We start from the raw sequence: 13,796 nt of genomic DNA, 5'->3' as shown, positions 1-13,796 counted from the left end.
GCCTCCTGAGCCTGGGCCCGTTATAGATAATACACCCATGCTTACATTTTAATCTGCAATTACTTTGCCTACAGTTAGCCTACCTCAAAATAAGTAAAGCAGTTCAAAAATGTTGGATTTCAAAATAGCTCTGCTCTGAAAATATAACTTTTTTTTCCCAAAGTGAGGGTTTGGACCTGCCAAGGGGTTGTAACATAAATCTGAGGGATTATTATTATTGCTTTATCATTAGAAAATGCTAATGATTAAAAGAAAAACTAAAAGGACTTTTTTTTTTAGTCTAAAAAGGGGTTAGGGCTAGTCTATGAGCTCCATGTTTATTGAAAAATCATTTCAGATGTGGGACCAAGTCATTGTTTCTCAATTTACGAGTAAGTCTCAAGTCTTTGCACTCATTTTAAGCCAAGAGGGGCGTCCAGTAGGTCACTTGGTAGAGTGGGCATCCCATGTACAGAGGCTGTGTACTCACCTCAGCGGCTGCAGCCACGGGTTCGACCCCAGCTTTGGCCCTTTGCTGCATGTCAACCCCCCTCTTTCTTGGTCTGTCCTATCAATTAAGGGTCATAAGCCCCCAAAAAATATCTTTGAAAAAAAAAGTTTCAAGTCAAGACAAGCAAGCTCCTAGTCAAGTCCCAAGTAGAGACAGGCAAGTCCTGAATCAAGTCCTTGGCTGAGTTTCCAGTTCTAAACAAATCATAATGTGCTCTTAACTAATATAACACCTAACAAAAGAGTAATAATGTATTACATTTACAAAAATTTGAAAGCTTTTATACATTTGTATTTACTTGTTAAAATAACCTGTTAAAGCAGGTGCAACTGAACTTCACCCTATAAAGTGATGATGACTGTATGCTTTTGCATGTCCTATGTCTAAATGAAATAAAAAGACTAATGTTAGCGTTAACTGACTCATGAAATAAATTGATTTGTGTCGTTTTTTAATAACATTTTAATGTTTGGGCTTCAGACAAGGTTTTTTTTTTATTTTATTTTGTCAAGTTTAAAGTCATCACATTTGAGATCCAAGTCTGATATGATTTCCTTTCATGTGACTCCAGTCCGCATACTTAACTTGGCTTCCTTTCTGGCAAATTAATGGAACATTCGACTTCTTCGTGCCTCTTTAAATTATTCAAAATAAACAGTTTGAGAAGGAAGAATCTATGTCTGGATAAACTGGCTACAACACACTGACACATGCAAACTGACAAGGGGTCCCAAGGAGACATTGCTTTGGTTAAAAGGGTTGCAGGTCAAAAATAAGAGAAGCTGGGAACCACTGGTTTCGACATGTCATTGTCATCTACAGCATGAACAAACTACAGTATATGGCTTGGGGGGGTATATTGGCCCTTGTGTCATGACCCATCAATGCTCACATTTGAATTACTTTGACAAACATGCAAGTCAAACACTGGAAACATTCCAGTAAATTACACATTTCTCTGCTGCCTTCTAAGTTCAGACTTGCTTTTAGCGAAGAAAACTAGGACAGCACCCACAACTTGAACTCTGCCACGTTAAGATTACCCCATAAAATTCATAACTGCCTGGCACAATCTTTATTAATGCACACATCTTGAAAGAGAATATGAAACTCTTTTCTGTCTTCCTGCAGGCAGCCTGCCCAGAGAGACCAGAGCGGCGGTGCTTAGTCACACACCCTGCTGAGTGGAAAGACAGGAAGAAACCAGGTGGGGGTCCAACAACACTTTTCAAAAGCTCACGCACATCAGGTCTCATCACAGAGTGTTTGAATGGCACATGTGGGCAGGAGAGAGCGCGGTGAAGGAATGTGGTACAAATAGACTGCTGCAGGGTTTGTAGGGAAATCCACTTTTATTTCTATGCAGTCTTTTTTTTTGGAAGGGCTTCACCTATTTTTAGCCTGAGGCGTGATGTCACCTTTCACCCTTCAACAATTCAGGATTACAACCCATGTAGCCACAGGTAACAGAATGAATCACTGGCAGGCAGGCAGGCAGCAACTTTCAAACGAGCTTGAAAGGGCCATTAATTATTGAGACTGAATAAGAAATCACACCCTTTTGTAATTCTGCTTCAGCTCCAGCCAGGAGTGCTTCTGCAATTGGCGTTCCTACCTTGACAGAGATCCATTATTCCAGTCAAATCTCTAAGTCAAACATGTTTTGATTTAACATGTTATGTCATGCAGTTCACTTGTTAGATGTGTTACTATCATACGAGACATTCTGCTCTGCTCATGACGGCAAGACCTGATTTCCCCTCCACTTAGCGCTCTGGCTTGGAGGGAGACTTGCTGAGATTAAAGATCGGTTTCATATGGAAAATATTATGTTGAAAATGCAGAACTAACAAGAAAGGGCCAGAGGGTGGCACTGCAACAAAGAGTTGGCCCTCTCATAGAGGCAGCGCCTCTGATGTTAATACTCTTACTGATTTATGTGCCAATGTGAGTTTTGTCAAAACAAAGTCAAAGATAAAGTGACTCTGGATGGATTTCCTGCTACATGTAATACTCAAGCAATCCCTCCTTTCAGACCTCTTTGTTGTGTCTTCCCTGTTCCTGTTATCAGAAAATCCGCAGCTCTTTTCGCTAAATGGATCAAACCACACAATCAGCCCTCAGACTTCTCATTGAATAGCTTGGCCGTGCTGCTACCTAAAATGGATAAGTATGCCAAGATGAAGTCTGCAACCTCTTCTTTGCAAAACTGCTAACAGATGGAACAGATGAGCTGCAGTGTGGTATTTTTGTCGTAGGCAGCTAACTTCCTCTGAATGGAGCCCATTTTATTACGCTGCAAATCACCATACACTGACCAGTTAATAGTCACAGATGTAGGCTGTCACTAAGGACAATGTTGTTACGAGTGAAATACTGCCTGATTCTCTTACTACAAATAAAAGCTTTGCCGTGCATGCTGTCGTGCAGCCATTTCTAAGTGTAGAATATAGATCATCTGGGCACACAGTGTAAAGAAACCCCAAAGAGACAAATTCCACAATCTGTCACTGTGGCCTTTCCAGCCTCTCCGACATGAGAAGATGTAATCTGTGCATCAGTCTTCGGCCCCGTAGGAAGTCATGCATCTTCTTTTGTGTGGCTTCTCTGCTTGTGTAAACTGCTTCTCGTGAGGTGCAGCCATTCCAGAGTCCCCCCCCCACCCCAACCCCGCCGCCCTCAGCAGCTCAGCTCTGAACAAAAAAGACAAAGGGCCTCTCTGCTGCAGCCTGCAATCGCAGCTGTGATAAGGCTCAGCGTGTGTTTACCGTGTGGGGAACCTGCTGGGCCGTGTCAAGCTTATTCTGATTATTGATGCACTGTGGCATTTCACAGACGATGACCATCTGATAAGGCCTGAAACTGGCCATGATGAACAAACCTCCCCACTGGCCTCTGAGCTGGGGCTGCATCCATTTCACTGGCCAGCTTTGATGTCTTGAGGAAAAGTCGCGATTGTGAAATTTTGGATATTCTCAGCAGCGGCTCATCAGTTTACATTGCTGAGAGTGAAAACATCTTTGCCTGGTGCACACAAATGTGGTATAAACAACTGAAGAACATCCCTTGTGTTACAAATTGTACAAAAAATAAAAATAAAGTGATAAATTCTTTGTGGGACCCGCATTTAAAGAGCTGCACTCCTCATATAAATACTAAATGGAATAAACATGGCAAATTTATTGAGCTTCAGTGATAAAGACAAAAAACAACATGCTCACAATGACTATGCAAACATGATGTTTAGCAGTATTAATGTTGACCTTTTTTACTGTCTTATTTTAGCTTTTTAGCATGCCAACATCTGCTAATTAGCACTTAATGTATCATTATAGATTTGTAAGTTTTTGGTCATAAAAGTATTGAACAATTTTGATCTCATGACGGCGATAGACAACATGATACTGGATCACCAAGTGATTTTAATTCATCCTTAGGGGGGCATGAGTCTGTAATACATTTCATGCTAATTCATTTTAACAGCTGTTGAGACATTTCACTCTCAAGCAGGAATGTTAATAGAACTGCAACTGACATTTTTTTTCCACTTTCGAAATAATTTACAGATCATTTTCTTGTCTCAGTGATTAGTGGTTAGGTATATCAAATGTCATAAAACAATGAATAATGCCAAACACAATACCCTAGAGTCCAGAGTGACATCATCAAATGTGAAAATCCAAAAATGATAAAATTACAGTCATGTCAAGTCAAGAAAAGCTGCCCATGTTCACATCTGAGAGCATAGAACTATCACATTTTTGGTATTTCTGCTCACCCACATGAATAATCAGTTATCAAATATGTTGGAAATTAATTTTTGGTCAATCAACTAATCATTTCAGCTCTAAATGTGACCCACATGGCAGAGCTAGAGGAAACCTTGACAGTTCAACAAAGTCATGAGAAGTCATCCACTGAACAGTAGACTTGTGTGGTATCACTCTATTACGGTATACCAGGGTGTCTGGAAATCCCAATGATATGATTTTTAATACTGTCCAAATGAGTAGGTCCTAACCTTTCTATTAAAGTGATACAGAGATGCTATATTGAGGCAATGTATTGTAGTACACACAATGCACCACCAGAGGTCTCTACTGGTGGAACTGAGCTGAGAAATACAACAACTGCCAAGTGGTGGGGATAATGTTACAGGAACGGTAATAAAGAAAAATGCCTCTGCCCCTGTTTGGAAGTATTGCTACACATACCTTTATCTTGACATGACTTCTTCCAACTGCAAAGAAGCTCATAAGCACATATCGGCGTTCAGCCCACCGATATGTCAGTATACGTCACAGCAACAAGTGTCACTGCGTGCTCCAGCAAGGAGGATGCTTATTTTCGACCTATTCATTATTATGTAAGCCATACATATTTTAAACCAGCAGGACTTGTCTAAGTAGACTAACTGCATAGGAGAAACAGAGCACTGTAGGCTGGAGAATGACACATATGCTACAGTAACTTCTTTTTTACTCAAATACTGTCAGATACTGTCAACTGGGGTGAAATGTCAGGAAGGTATGAAGGTATGAATAAATAGATACTGCCTAAGCCTGCTGAGCACCATGACTGTGTGTGTAGTGTGCGATGACAAACCCTGTTGTTCAGAGATTTCATTAAAAAAAAAAAAACAAAAGTTAACTTCATGGTGGCTGTAGAGGAGAGGCCAGGGGATCACCAAACACAAAGTCATCCTCTGGGAACAAAATCTAATGTCGTCCATCTAATAGTTGCTGAAATGTTTCAGTCTGGACTAAAGCGGTTGGTGGACAATTGCCATCCATACAGCCTAACCACTAAAAAAGGCTAAAAATACAATATTTATTGAGTTTTACACATAAAATCAAGCATGAGAACGTTGGAGAGAAGAACCATTGCTGCTTGCCACAAAAAACTATTAAATTCTCATGTGATTGGATAATGCCACTGGAGTTAATTTTGCATGCATAGCCAGTACACAGTAGAACTAAAAGAACAAAAGATCTTTCATTCTGTGTTCATAAAAGCAGTATACTACTCTGTGGCGTATGTTTTTTTTCAGTGGGGTAAGATGATCCTGTATCATTCTCCCCCCTGAGAGACTGCCAACATACTGCTGTCTCATGGACACAGAAAACCCAGCAGCTGGCCTGGCAAGCAGCGTGCAACTACCAGGACTACCCCGGGCCAAGGTGCCGGAGTCTGAGCCCAGAGCCTGGAAGCTCCACTCTCTGAAACGGGAAGTGATATCCGAGCGTGAATCCGATCTAGAAGTGAAACCTGGTGATTTCATAGCCAGTTGAGCAAGAGCCAGGAAATTATATCTTCACTGCATGGATGTAAAAATATCTGCCTTAGCATGTGTGCCACAGGGGAAACAAAGCAAACGTAGACTGCAGCTATAACACAAGATGCTTCTCAATCACTACAAGCTGCAGTGCAACAATGTGTCTTTGTGTTAGGTCAAATAAATACTGGCACGCAGACAATGAACACGAAACACTATCATGTCAGCCCCTGTCTTTCTGTGAGCTTTTCTTGTTCTGTGTACGTATGTCAGTGACATTTCAAGGCTGACGGGCGACCTTGGACAGACACACAGGGTCAGACAGTTAGCACATGTGTGAGCCCCACGGCCACGAAACCTGAGCCCACCCTCAATGTGTGACACTAGAAACCAGCGCAGTCCTCCCCGACTGCTGGGCAGAGAGATCTGGGAGGAAGGGGAGCTGGAGGGCAGAGAAGCGGGGAACTGGGGAGAGGTAGCTAATCTGGTAATTATGTTTGCCGCTGCTGCTAACTCCACCAGCTCTGGAAAGGTCGAGACAGAACAACATGAGATAACACCAGTTATGAAAACTCCACGGTCCGTCCCACATGGGGGGAGACGTGGGAGGAGATAAAGTAGGAGATGGAAGGATTATTTGGGAGTGGAGAAAGTATGCTGGCACGCTCTGGTTCTACCTATCATGATAGAGGCACCAAGTTGAATTCTGGGTCATGGATAGGCGTGAGTGTCCCTCTTTCAGGTCCAAGAGGCTCAAAGAGGGGCCTCTAATGCCGTCATTTCAACAATAGACCAAGGTGTTAGGTGCAGATACAAACCAGGGATTTACAATATGTGATCAGAGCCTAACTGATAAATTGCTGGCTGGGCATATATTGGCTGGAATCAGATTATTACAGATTTATTATATATATATATATATATATATATAAATAAATATATAAAAGGTCTTGGTGTCCTTGATGAGTATTAAATTCAGAAATGCATTAGATATGTTGGAGATTTTTTGTTGCTGATTTGATTTTCTCTGGTAGCATGTGTAGCAGGATTTAGGATCACCTTAAATTTAATTTCTTCTTAAATAAGAAAAATGACAATAAAGTTACCTAGTACCTTGTATTGGTTTGCTCATTTTTTAATTGTTAAGTTGCTCGCTCAGTGCTTATCTTGCTCATAATTCTTTCATGACCCAGTTTAAAGAGGCTACAGTAAATATTTTTTTGTGTTTCTATCTACCATAGATTTCTGACTGGTGGAGACCAAAACTGGAGCTAAAAGGAGAGTGAATATTTACCAGGTGGCTAGAAATACAACCTTCTAATGAATTGTCCTCCAGAGTGCACTGGCAAGTTATTTATTTATTTATTTTTTTTAATGTTTAAGGGTTCTGTTCAGTAAAAAAATATGGTTATTAATCTTTAAAGTGCATATTTATGGGATCCTAATCATAAATGATTGTTGATTGTTATTTACATACGTATGTAAAAAACCGCAATTAAATATTGGCCAATAAATCATTACATTTCTTTTTGCTCTAAAGTACAGGTACAGTGTGTAGGATCTAGGATATATATAGGCAGAAATGGAATACAATTTAATACATATGCGATCTCTTGTGTATAATCATCTAAAAATAAATAAATAATCATAGTGTTTTTCAGCATCTAAGAAAGAGCCATTTACCTCTACATTTTACACATTTTTATTGTTGGGTCCATGGTTTTGGAAGAGACCTCTAGTGATAATTTGGCACCCGAAAAAAGAAAAGAAAAAGTTATCAGAGAAAAAAAGATGGGCAAAAAAGGTGAGCACACATTAGCAGGTGCAAGGCTAGCTGCCCGTCTCCGACATGCCAGACAGACCTCTATGGATAATTCTGCACCCTGTAAAAACCTTGTGAACATTGAACACTGAAGGAATTTTAACCGGGAGACGTTTCAGCTTGTTGCAATCTGCAATCCTCACCACTAGATGCCACTTAATCCCCCTAAATCTTACACACTGTTCCTTTAAAAATCAGTATCACCCTCAAAACTCCACTATCGGTCAGGTTGTTGTACCATATGTCATAACTAAAGCACAGTATAACAAACACTTGCAGACAAGTTCACAGACCCAACGTCAGCTATACAAGTTTGTGTGAAATGTCATTTGACTGTGCCTCGAGTGGCTTATCTCACCTCTCCAGCCACAAAGAACAGCAGCGGCATCTCCTCTTCCTTTGCTTTGTACTTGGCCATAAGCTTCTCTGCGATTGGCTGAATCAGCTCCTTGGCTGGCTCCAATTCACCTTCTTCCTCTGCATCTGAACAAACCAGGAGAAAGACACAGGAAGACATTAAAAGTATATTTAAAAAAAAAGCCATCTGGGAAACGAAAAAAATGCACAGATGAGTGAAATGGGAAGCACGGAAGGAGAGTTGGCTGGTGGACAGATGAGTGAGGACATGAAAGAAAGAGTACAGATGGTCTTTGTCTTGTTTTGTAATCCAGTTTTACCATGAGAGACACCAGGGTGGTCTCAGGGTCACCACTGTCCAGCTTTGGCATTTAGTCTTCACAAAACCAGTAACTGTCCTACATTCATGTCATTTTTCTGTGCTTTTCACAAACCACCTGGACTTTGCTTCCTTGCACCTTCTCTATTAGCATATAAATAGATATATATACGAAAACAGTTCCGACAGACCTTTGGACTTTTCAACACTGGAAGAAATTTTCCACAGAGTCTGACATTCAATATGGTCCACATAAATGCCACTCCATTCATGCAGCTCCAGGCAGAGCCCCATGTGGAGCTGCAGAGGCTGCCCATCTACTCACCCACAAACAGGACAAGGCAGGGCCCCTCGTGGAGCTGCACGGCGTTGGCCTCGCTGAGCTCCAGCACGGGCCGAGGGTGCCAGGGAAAGAGCCGGCACTCGGGGTCATTCAGCACCTCAACGCGGCCCTGTCGCGTGATCATGTGACCCTCTGCATCAAGCAGAATCAGCGTGGGAATACCTGGTGAGGGAGAGAGAGGAGGTGAGGGTGGTGGGACAGGAAGAGAAAGAGCAGAGAGCAGGAAAACAGCGTGGGAGGTGGTTTGGGTCATTTCCGTTTATTATGATGCAAACTGCTTCCTCTCCCACTGAGATTCTCTTTGTTGTGTGGAAGTTTTGGACCTTTTCTGACCAGTTTTTGCCTCTGTCTGCTTTCACTTGTGCTGTGCTCACTTTTTCCACATGTCATCCCTCTGACTACAATCTCCTCGCCCTATTAACAGCCTTATCAGAAACAGACACCATCCAGGAGCATACTGTCTACGTGAGTGTGTTCCTGTCTGCGCATGTGGACTGAAGTCAGCAGAGGTGGGGGCCATCATGAACTGCATGGGTGGGTGGGTGGGGGGGGGCAGTGTTGACTCGTCCTCTATGCATTCCTCAAATTCTTTGTAGGAGAGGCCGAGAGCCAGCTCTTACTAACTTCATCCACAGCCCTCTGTGCACACACACAGAGTGGAGGGAGAAAGAGCGAGACACAGGGAGAGGCGCAGCACTTCCGTAGCGAACAAGACCGTAGACTTGATAACCGGCCCACATTCCTCAGGCTGCAGGGCAATCCGTGTTAGTGTTTGTCTGCCCAGCACAAAGAGCTGCCAGCCATTGTGCCAGGGTTTCAGTGTGTGTGACGTAACGGCAGAAAAAGAAACCTACACTCTCTATTCTCAGCTTGAGGATTTAAAAGCAACATTAATAATGAGGAGGTAGCTGCACAATACCTTGTATTCCATATAGTCTGTTGAGTCGTGACCGCCGAGCCTCGTCTGAGTATGGCACCGCCAACCACGGCATCTCGCTGAAGTACTGCTTAAAGGACTCCTCTGACCTGGAGAGGAAAGAACAAAATAGATAGTGATTCAGTGTCTCAATAAACAACCAAATAGCCAAGAGGGATTATTTGTATTCTTAGCAGACAGAGACAGATGCATGTGTCAATAATTATGATGTGGTCTATTTTCTGGCTCTGTGAATCTTACCTGTCGGCGCTGACAAACACAATCTCAAACTTCTGACCCGACTCTTTGACGGTTCGGTATGACTCCACCAAGACTCTGGTCAAACTGCGGCATGGCGGGCACTAACGGAGAGAGAGAGAGAGAGAGAGAGAATAAAGAGAACATAAAAGGGAGTGAATCATGATTACACATCAGACATAATCACAAATTCCATCTCTTTGGGTATTTCCAAACTTTCTTCCACCAACAAACACCTTTCCACAAACTAGTAATTCTCTTTTGTTTTGTATCCGACTGCTTTCAAAAATAGACTTCTTAAGCCATTAATCCTGCTGTAAATCTCCAGCTTGAGAAAGTGTTTGTTGTTCTGTGTGTTTGGAGAGCCCACACTGTGTCCAGGCAGGGGGAGCACTGGTATGGCTGGCATTATTATGACATCAGAATCTAGTTACAGCAGACAGGGTTTAAGAACTTGTGCAATTCATGCTTTTTGGGGGAAACATTTTTGGACCACCTCCTCGAAGTTTGCCTTCTGGTAAAAAAGACGTCGGAAAAAATGTCTCCAGTAAAATATTGTTAGTTTCTTTCCATAACCTATTTGGTTATCATATTCATGTTTATACCTTATATAAGTAAAGCCAAGTCAAGTCACTCCTCTTTACACAGCACATGAGTAATACAACAGGAGGTTAAGTGCCTTTTTAAGGTGGCACTGCTGATGAGCCTGTTTTTTAACTTGCTAGTAGAAGCTATACATATCATTAGTAATCACATCATATATATATATATATCTATATATATATCTATATCTATATATATATATATATATATATATATATATTAACTGTTATCACTATTTTTATTATTATTACTATATTTTTGTATTTTTTTATGTACTTCTTGTGTGTCTAGAGAGGATGGGCTGTGTGTGTGTGTGTGGGGGGGGGTGGGTAGGAGCTGCCTTGTCACAGGTTTACATGATTAAAGAAGTAAAAGGTAAATAAAAGAGAATAAAAGGTTTTATTACATAAAGTAATACAATAAATATAATAATAATACAATAATAAAGCAAGGGCAGGACTAAAATGGATCATAGACAAATTTGATAAAAAGAACAAAAGCATCAGTCATCTATTAAACAATGACGGATTATTAATGGAAGTATTGTGTCAAACATATGGATTTTATTACCCTAATGTCATGCAGCCTTGCAATGTTAATAAGCAATGCTTTCATATGTCAGCATGTTACTGTGTTTCTTATTTAATGCACATTTTGTAATGTCTCAAACATTATTGTATTTTACATTCATGTAATCCCTTTTATCTTACCTTAAATCTTTAGGAGAGATCTTTTATTTATTATAATTATTATTATTATTATTTATTAGCTTTCCTTCTTTTTCTACACAGGCTTTTAATATTGAAGCCATGACTTGTGAGTATATGTAGGCGTAAATGTGTTTGTTAATTTGTATATGTATATCGGAAGTCTCTGTGTACATACATGTCTTTTATAATTGGTTTCTTTAATGTTTAAACAAATAAACAAGATTACTGCTCATTATCTCACCTGTAGGTTAAATATATTTTCTGTCTCAATTTATTGACAAAGTGCACACCGTGTTTTATTACCATTCAAGCTGATTATAGTGGATAAAGTACATCAAGCACTTGTATTGATCCAGGCATGAACTCTCATCATACCGACACAAAGGGACTGTGGGAGTGAGAGAGTGAAGGACAAAGCCTCGATCAATTCCCTGCTCACTAATCGACTTCTTTTGTGGTTGCACATATAAGTAAACACTGTGTACTGTAGTAACTTTATAATAGTTGGTGTCGAAGCTGAAGCATCATAAAGAAGTCTTATGTTGGCGTTTTTTGTGTGGATATTTGTGACTTAACTATCATTTTAAGATTTATTGTTAAGAGTTGGAAGAAACATTCCCTCACTCTGCAGGCAAAAAAAGCAAAAGCACAGTGAAAAATATAGGTCATGTTTCTCTGCCACGGGCCATTTCATGTCCCAAGAACATTAAGGGGAAAAAAGCTTCTGTGTAAACGGATGCCAAGGCCAGGTGCTGGCATTCCATATTTGTTAAATTACTTTAATAGTGGATAGATTTACACGAGTAACCAGGAGGAATGTGGTGTAAAAACCCCGCATATAAACTACTGTAATGGCTTTTGTGACTTGTCCTTTTGAATTTTGTATGGGTCTGGGGTCTGAGCCAGGCTTCAGGCGTCACCGTTCTGAAGAGCCGGTCTCTGAGGCTGCGGCTCTGGCAGCTGCGGTGATGACTGGCCTCTGTAAAGCCTGAGCTGCATCTCATCAGGAACAGCCCACCGATGATATAAAGACTTTTATGCCTCACTGAGTCATGACCTTCAATGGCTATCAGCAGGTCCAGCAGAGAAAAAGACAATAGTGATGATGTCAGTGGAGTGTGGTGAGCAGTGCCTATGTTTAAAGAGGTCCAGAGGTGGTGGTGAGAGCAATGACAGGGATAGCAAACCACTGTTAGTGTAAACACACAAACACAATGGAGTCGCTGCCACCCTCCTGCTCCTCTCTCTTATCTGTCTCCACTAACTGCTCCGTCTCTTCCTGCTCCGCTCTGCTGCCGATGCCCTTTCGTTGCACCAATGTTTGGGTGTTTTGACAGAGTAAGAAACCATACAAGTAAAAAATCAGCGTCCTCTTTGTCCCATTTCTCTCTGCACTCACCCAGTGTGCTGAGAAGTAGACTCCCACGAAGTGTCCCTCCAGAGAGCTGCTGTCTGTTGTCTGCCTGTTGTTCCTAAGCAGAGGCCCTGCCACCACCTCCGCAAATGGCTTCGGCCCCCAGGGGAACTCCAGGCCTGAGAGAGGGTAGGGGAGTGGAGGGGGCAGTGGGCATGGATACATGGGGAAGAAAAGGATTAGAAAAAGAAAGATAAGAAAACAAAAGTCCACAGCCATGCTAGCAGCTCTGTGAGGCAGCACATGAGTCCAGCAGGGCTTTGGGCTAAATGCTAACAAGCATGCCTACATGCCCAAACTGACAATGTGAACATGCTGATGTTTGGAAGAACTAATTTTAGTTTACCAAGGTCACCATCTTAGGTTAGTGTGCTCATAATTATTAGCTAAGGCTCATCAGTATGTCATTAGTTTTGCAGGTTATTTGGTCATAAACCAAACTATTAGACCAACTGAAATTTTGACCTGGTGATGGCGCTAAATCTGAAGTCAGGAGTTTCCCAAAGTAATTACAATTTATGCTGACGGTGACATTTTGGTGTCATAGAAACAGTATGAGAGAAGAACAGACACTCACATTCAAATCAACATAGCAGGATGGTCAAAGCGGTGGATATTTTTAAGTGTACGGTTCCTATTACAGCTGTTTTAAAGGGCTAACTTTAGTAAAAAGTTCAGCAAAAACAAACCGACTTGTGGCAAGTCACAAACTCACTGCAGCAACAACCAAATGATTAGATTAGATTAGATTAACTTTATTAATCCAGCAGGAAATTAAAGGGCCAAGCAGCTCACAGTAAAAAAACAAATTAAAAACAACAAATTACAAACGACAAACAGATAAAAAACACAAGTCTAGAAAGCACAGAAGGACTAAAACCTAAAAATAAGAATCAGAGGGCAGAGGGGTCAATAGTAGAAAACTCAAACTACTGCATTCGAGTAGTTAAACTAACTTGTTTCAGGTGAGATGAAGAACCAGAGTAGGACTGTAACCAAAAATTGTTTTCATTATTGTTTAACTTTTCTAATTCTTTCCTGATAAATTGTTTGGTCTATACAATGTCAGTAAATGGTGAAAATGCTCATTCCAAGTTGGACATCTTCAAATGTCTTTTTTTGTGCAAAGACTAAATAAAATTTAGTTTAAAGTCATAGAAGACGAAGGCAAACACAAAATTCTTACTTTTAGAAGTACTATTTAAAAGTACCCTTTTCTGTTTTTTTTTTTTTTTTTTTAAACAACAAATGGTTGCAGCTCTAAACTAAAGACGCTTTTTCTGTCTGTG

The 13,796-nt window shown here is 41.0% G+C and overlaps 1 protein-coding gene across 1 annotated transcript in view; it reads right to left on the bottom strand.

Annotated features, from left to right (window-relative positions):
* The window catches only part of nxn (nucleoredoxin), a 76,666-nt gene that overhangs the window by 2,338 nt on the left and 60,532 nt on the right, over positions 1–13,796 (bottom strand). The window contains exons 3-7 of the mRNA XM_042486680.2: positions 12,493–12,626; positions 9,784–9,884; positions 9,526–9,632; positions 8,589–8,768; positions 7,946–8,070 (exon numbers count right to left, since the gene is read on the bottom strand). Coding sequence (XP_042342614.1) covers positions 7,946–8,070; positions 8,589–8,768; positions 9,526–9,632; positions 9,784–9,884; positions 12,493–12,626 — 647 coding nt within the window. The remainder of the gene's footprint in view (positions 1–7,945; positions 8,071–8,588; positions 8,769–9,525; positions 9,633–9,783; positions 9,885–12,492; positions 12,627–13,796) is intronic.

The sequence above is a fragment of the Plectropomus leopardus genome, chromosome 6 (assembly GCF_026936395.1).
Source record: "Plectropomus leopardus strain MGB_pleo_1.0 chromosome 6, ASM2693639v1, whole genome shotgun sequence".
Classification (NCBI taxonomy): Eukaryota; Metazoa; Chordata; class Actinopteri; order Perciformes; family Serranidae; genus Plectropomus; species Plectropomus leopardus.
This window is presented reverse-complemented; position numbering and strand designations above follow the sequence as displayed.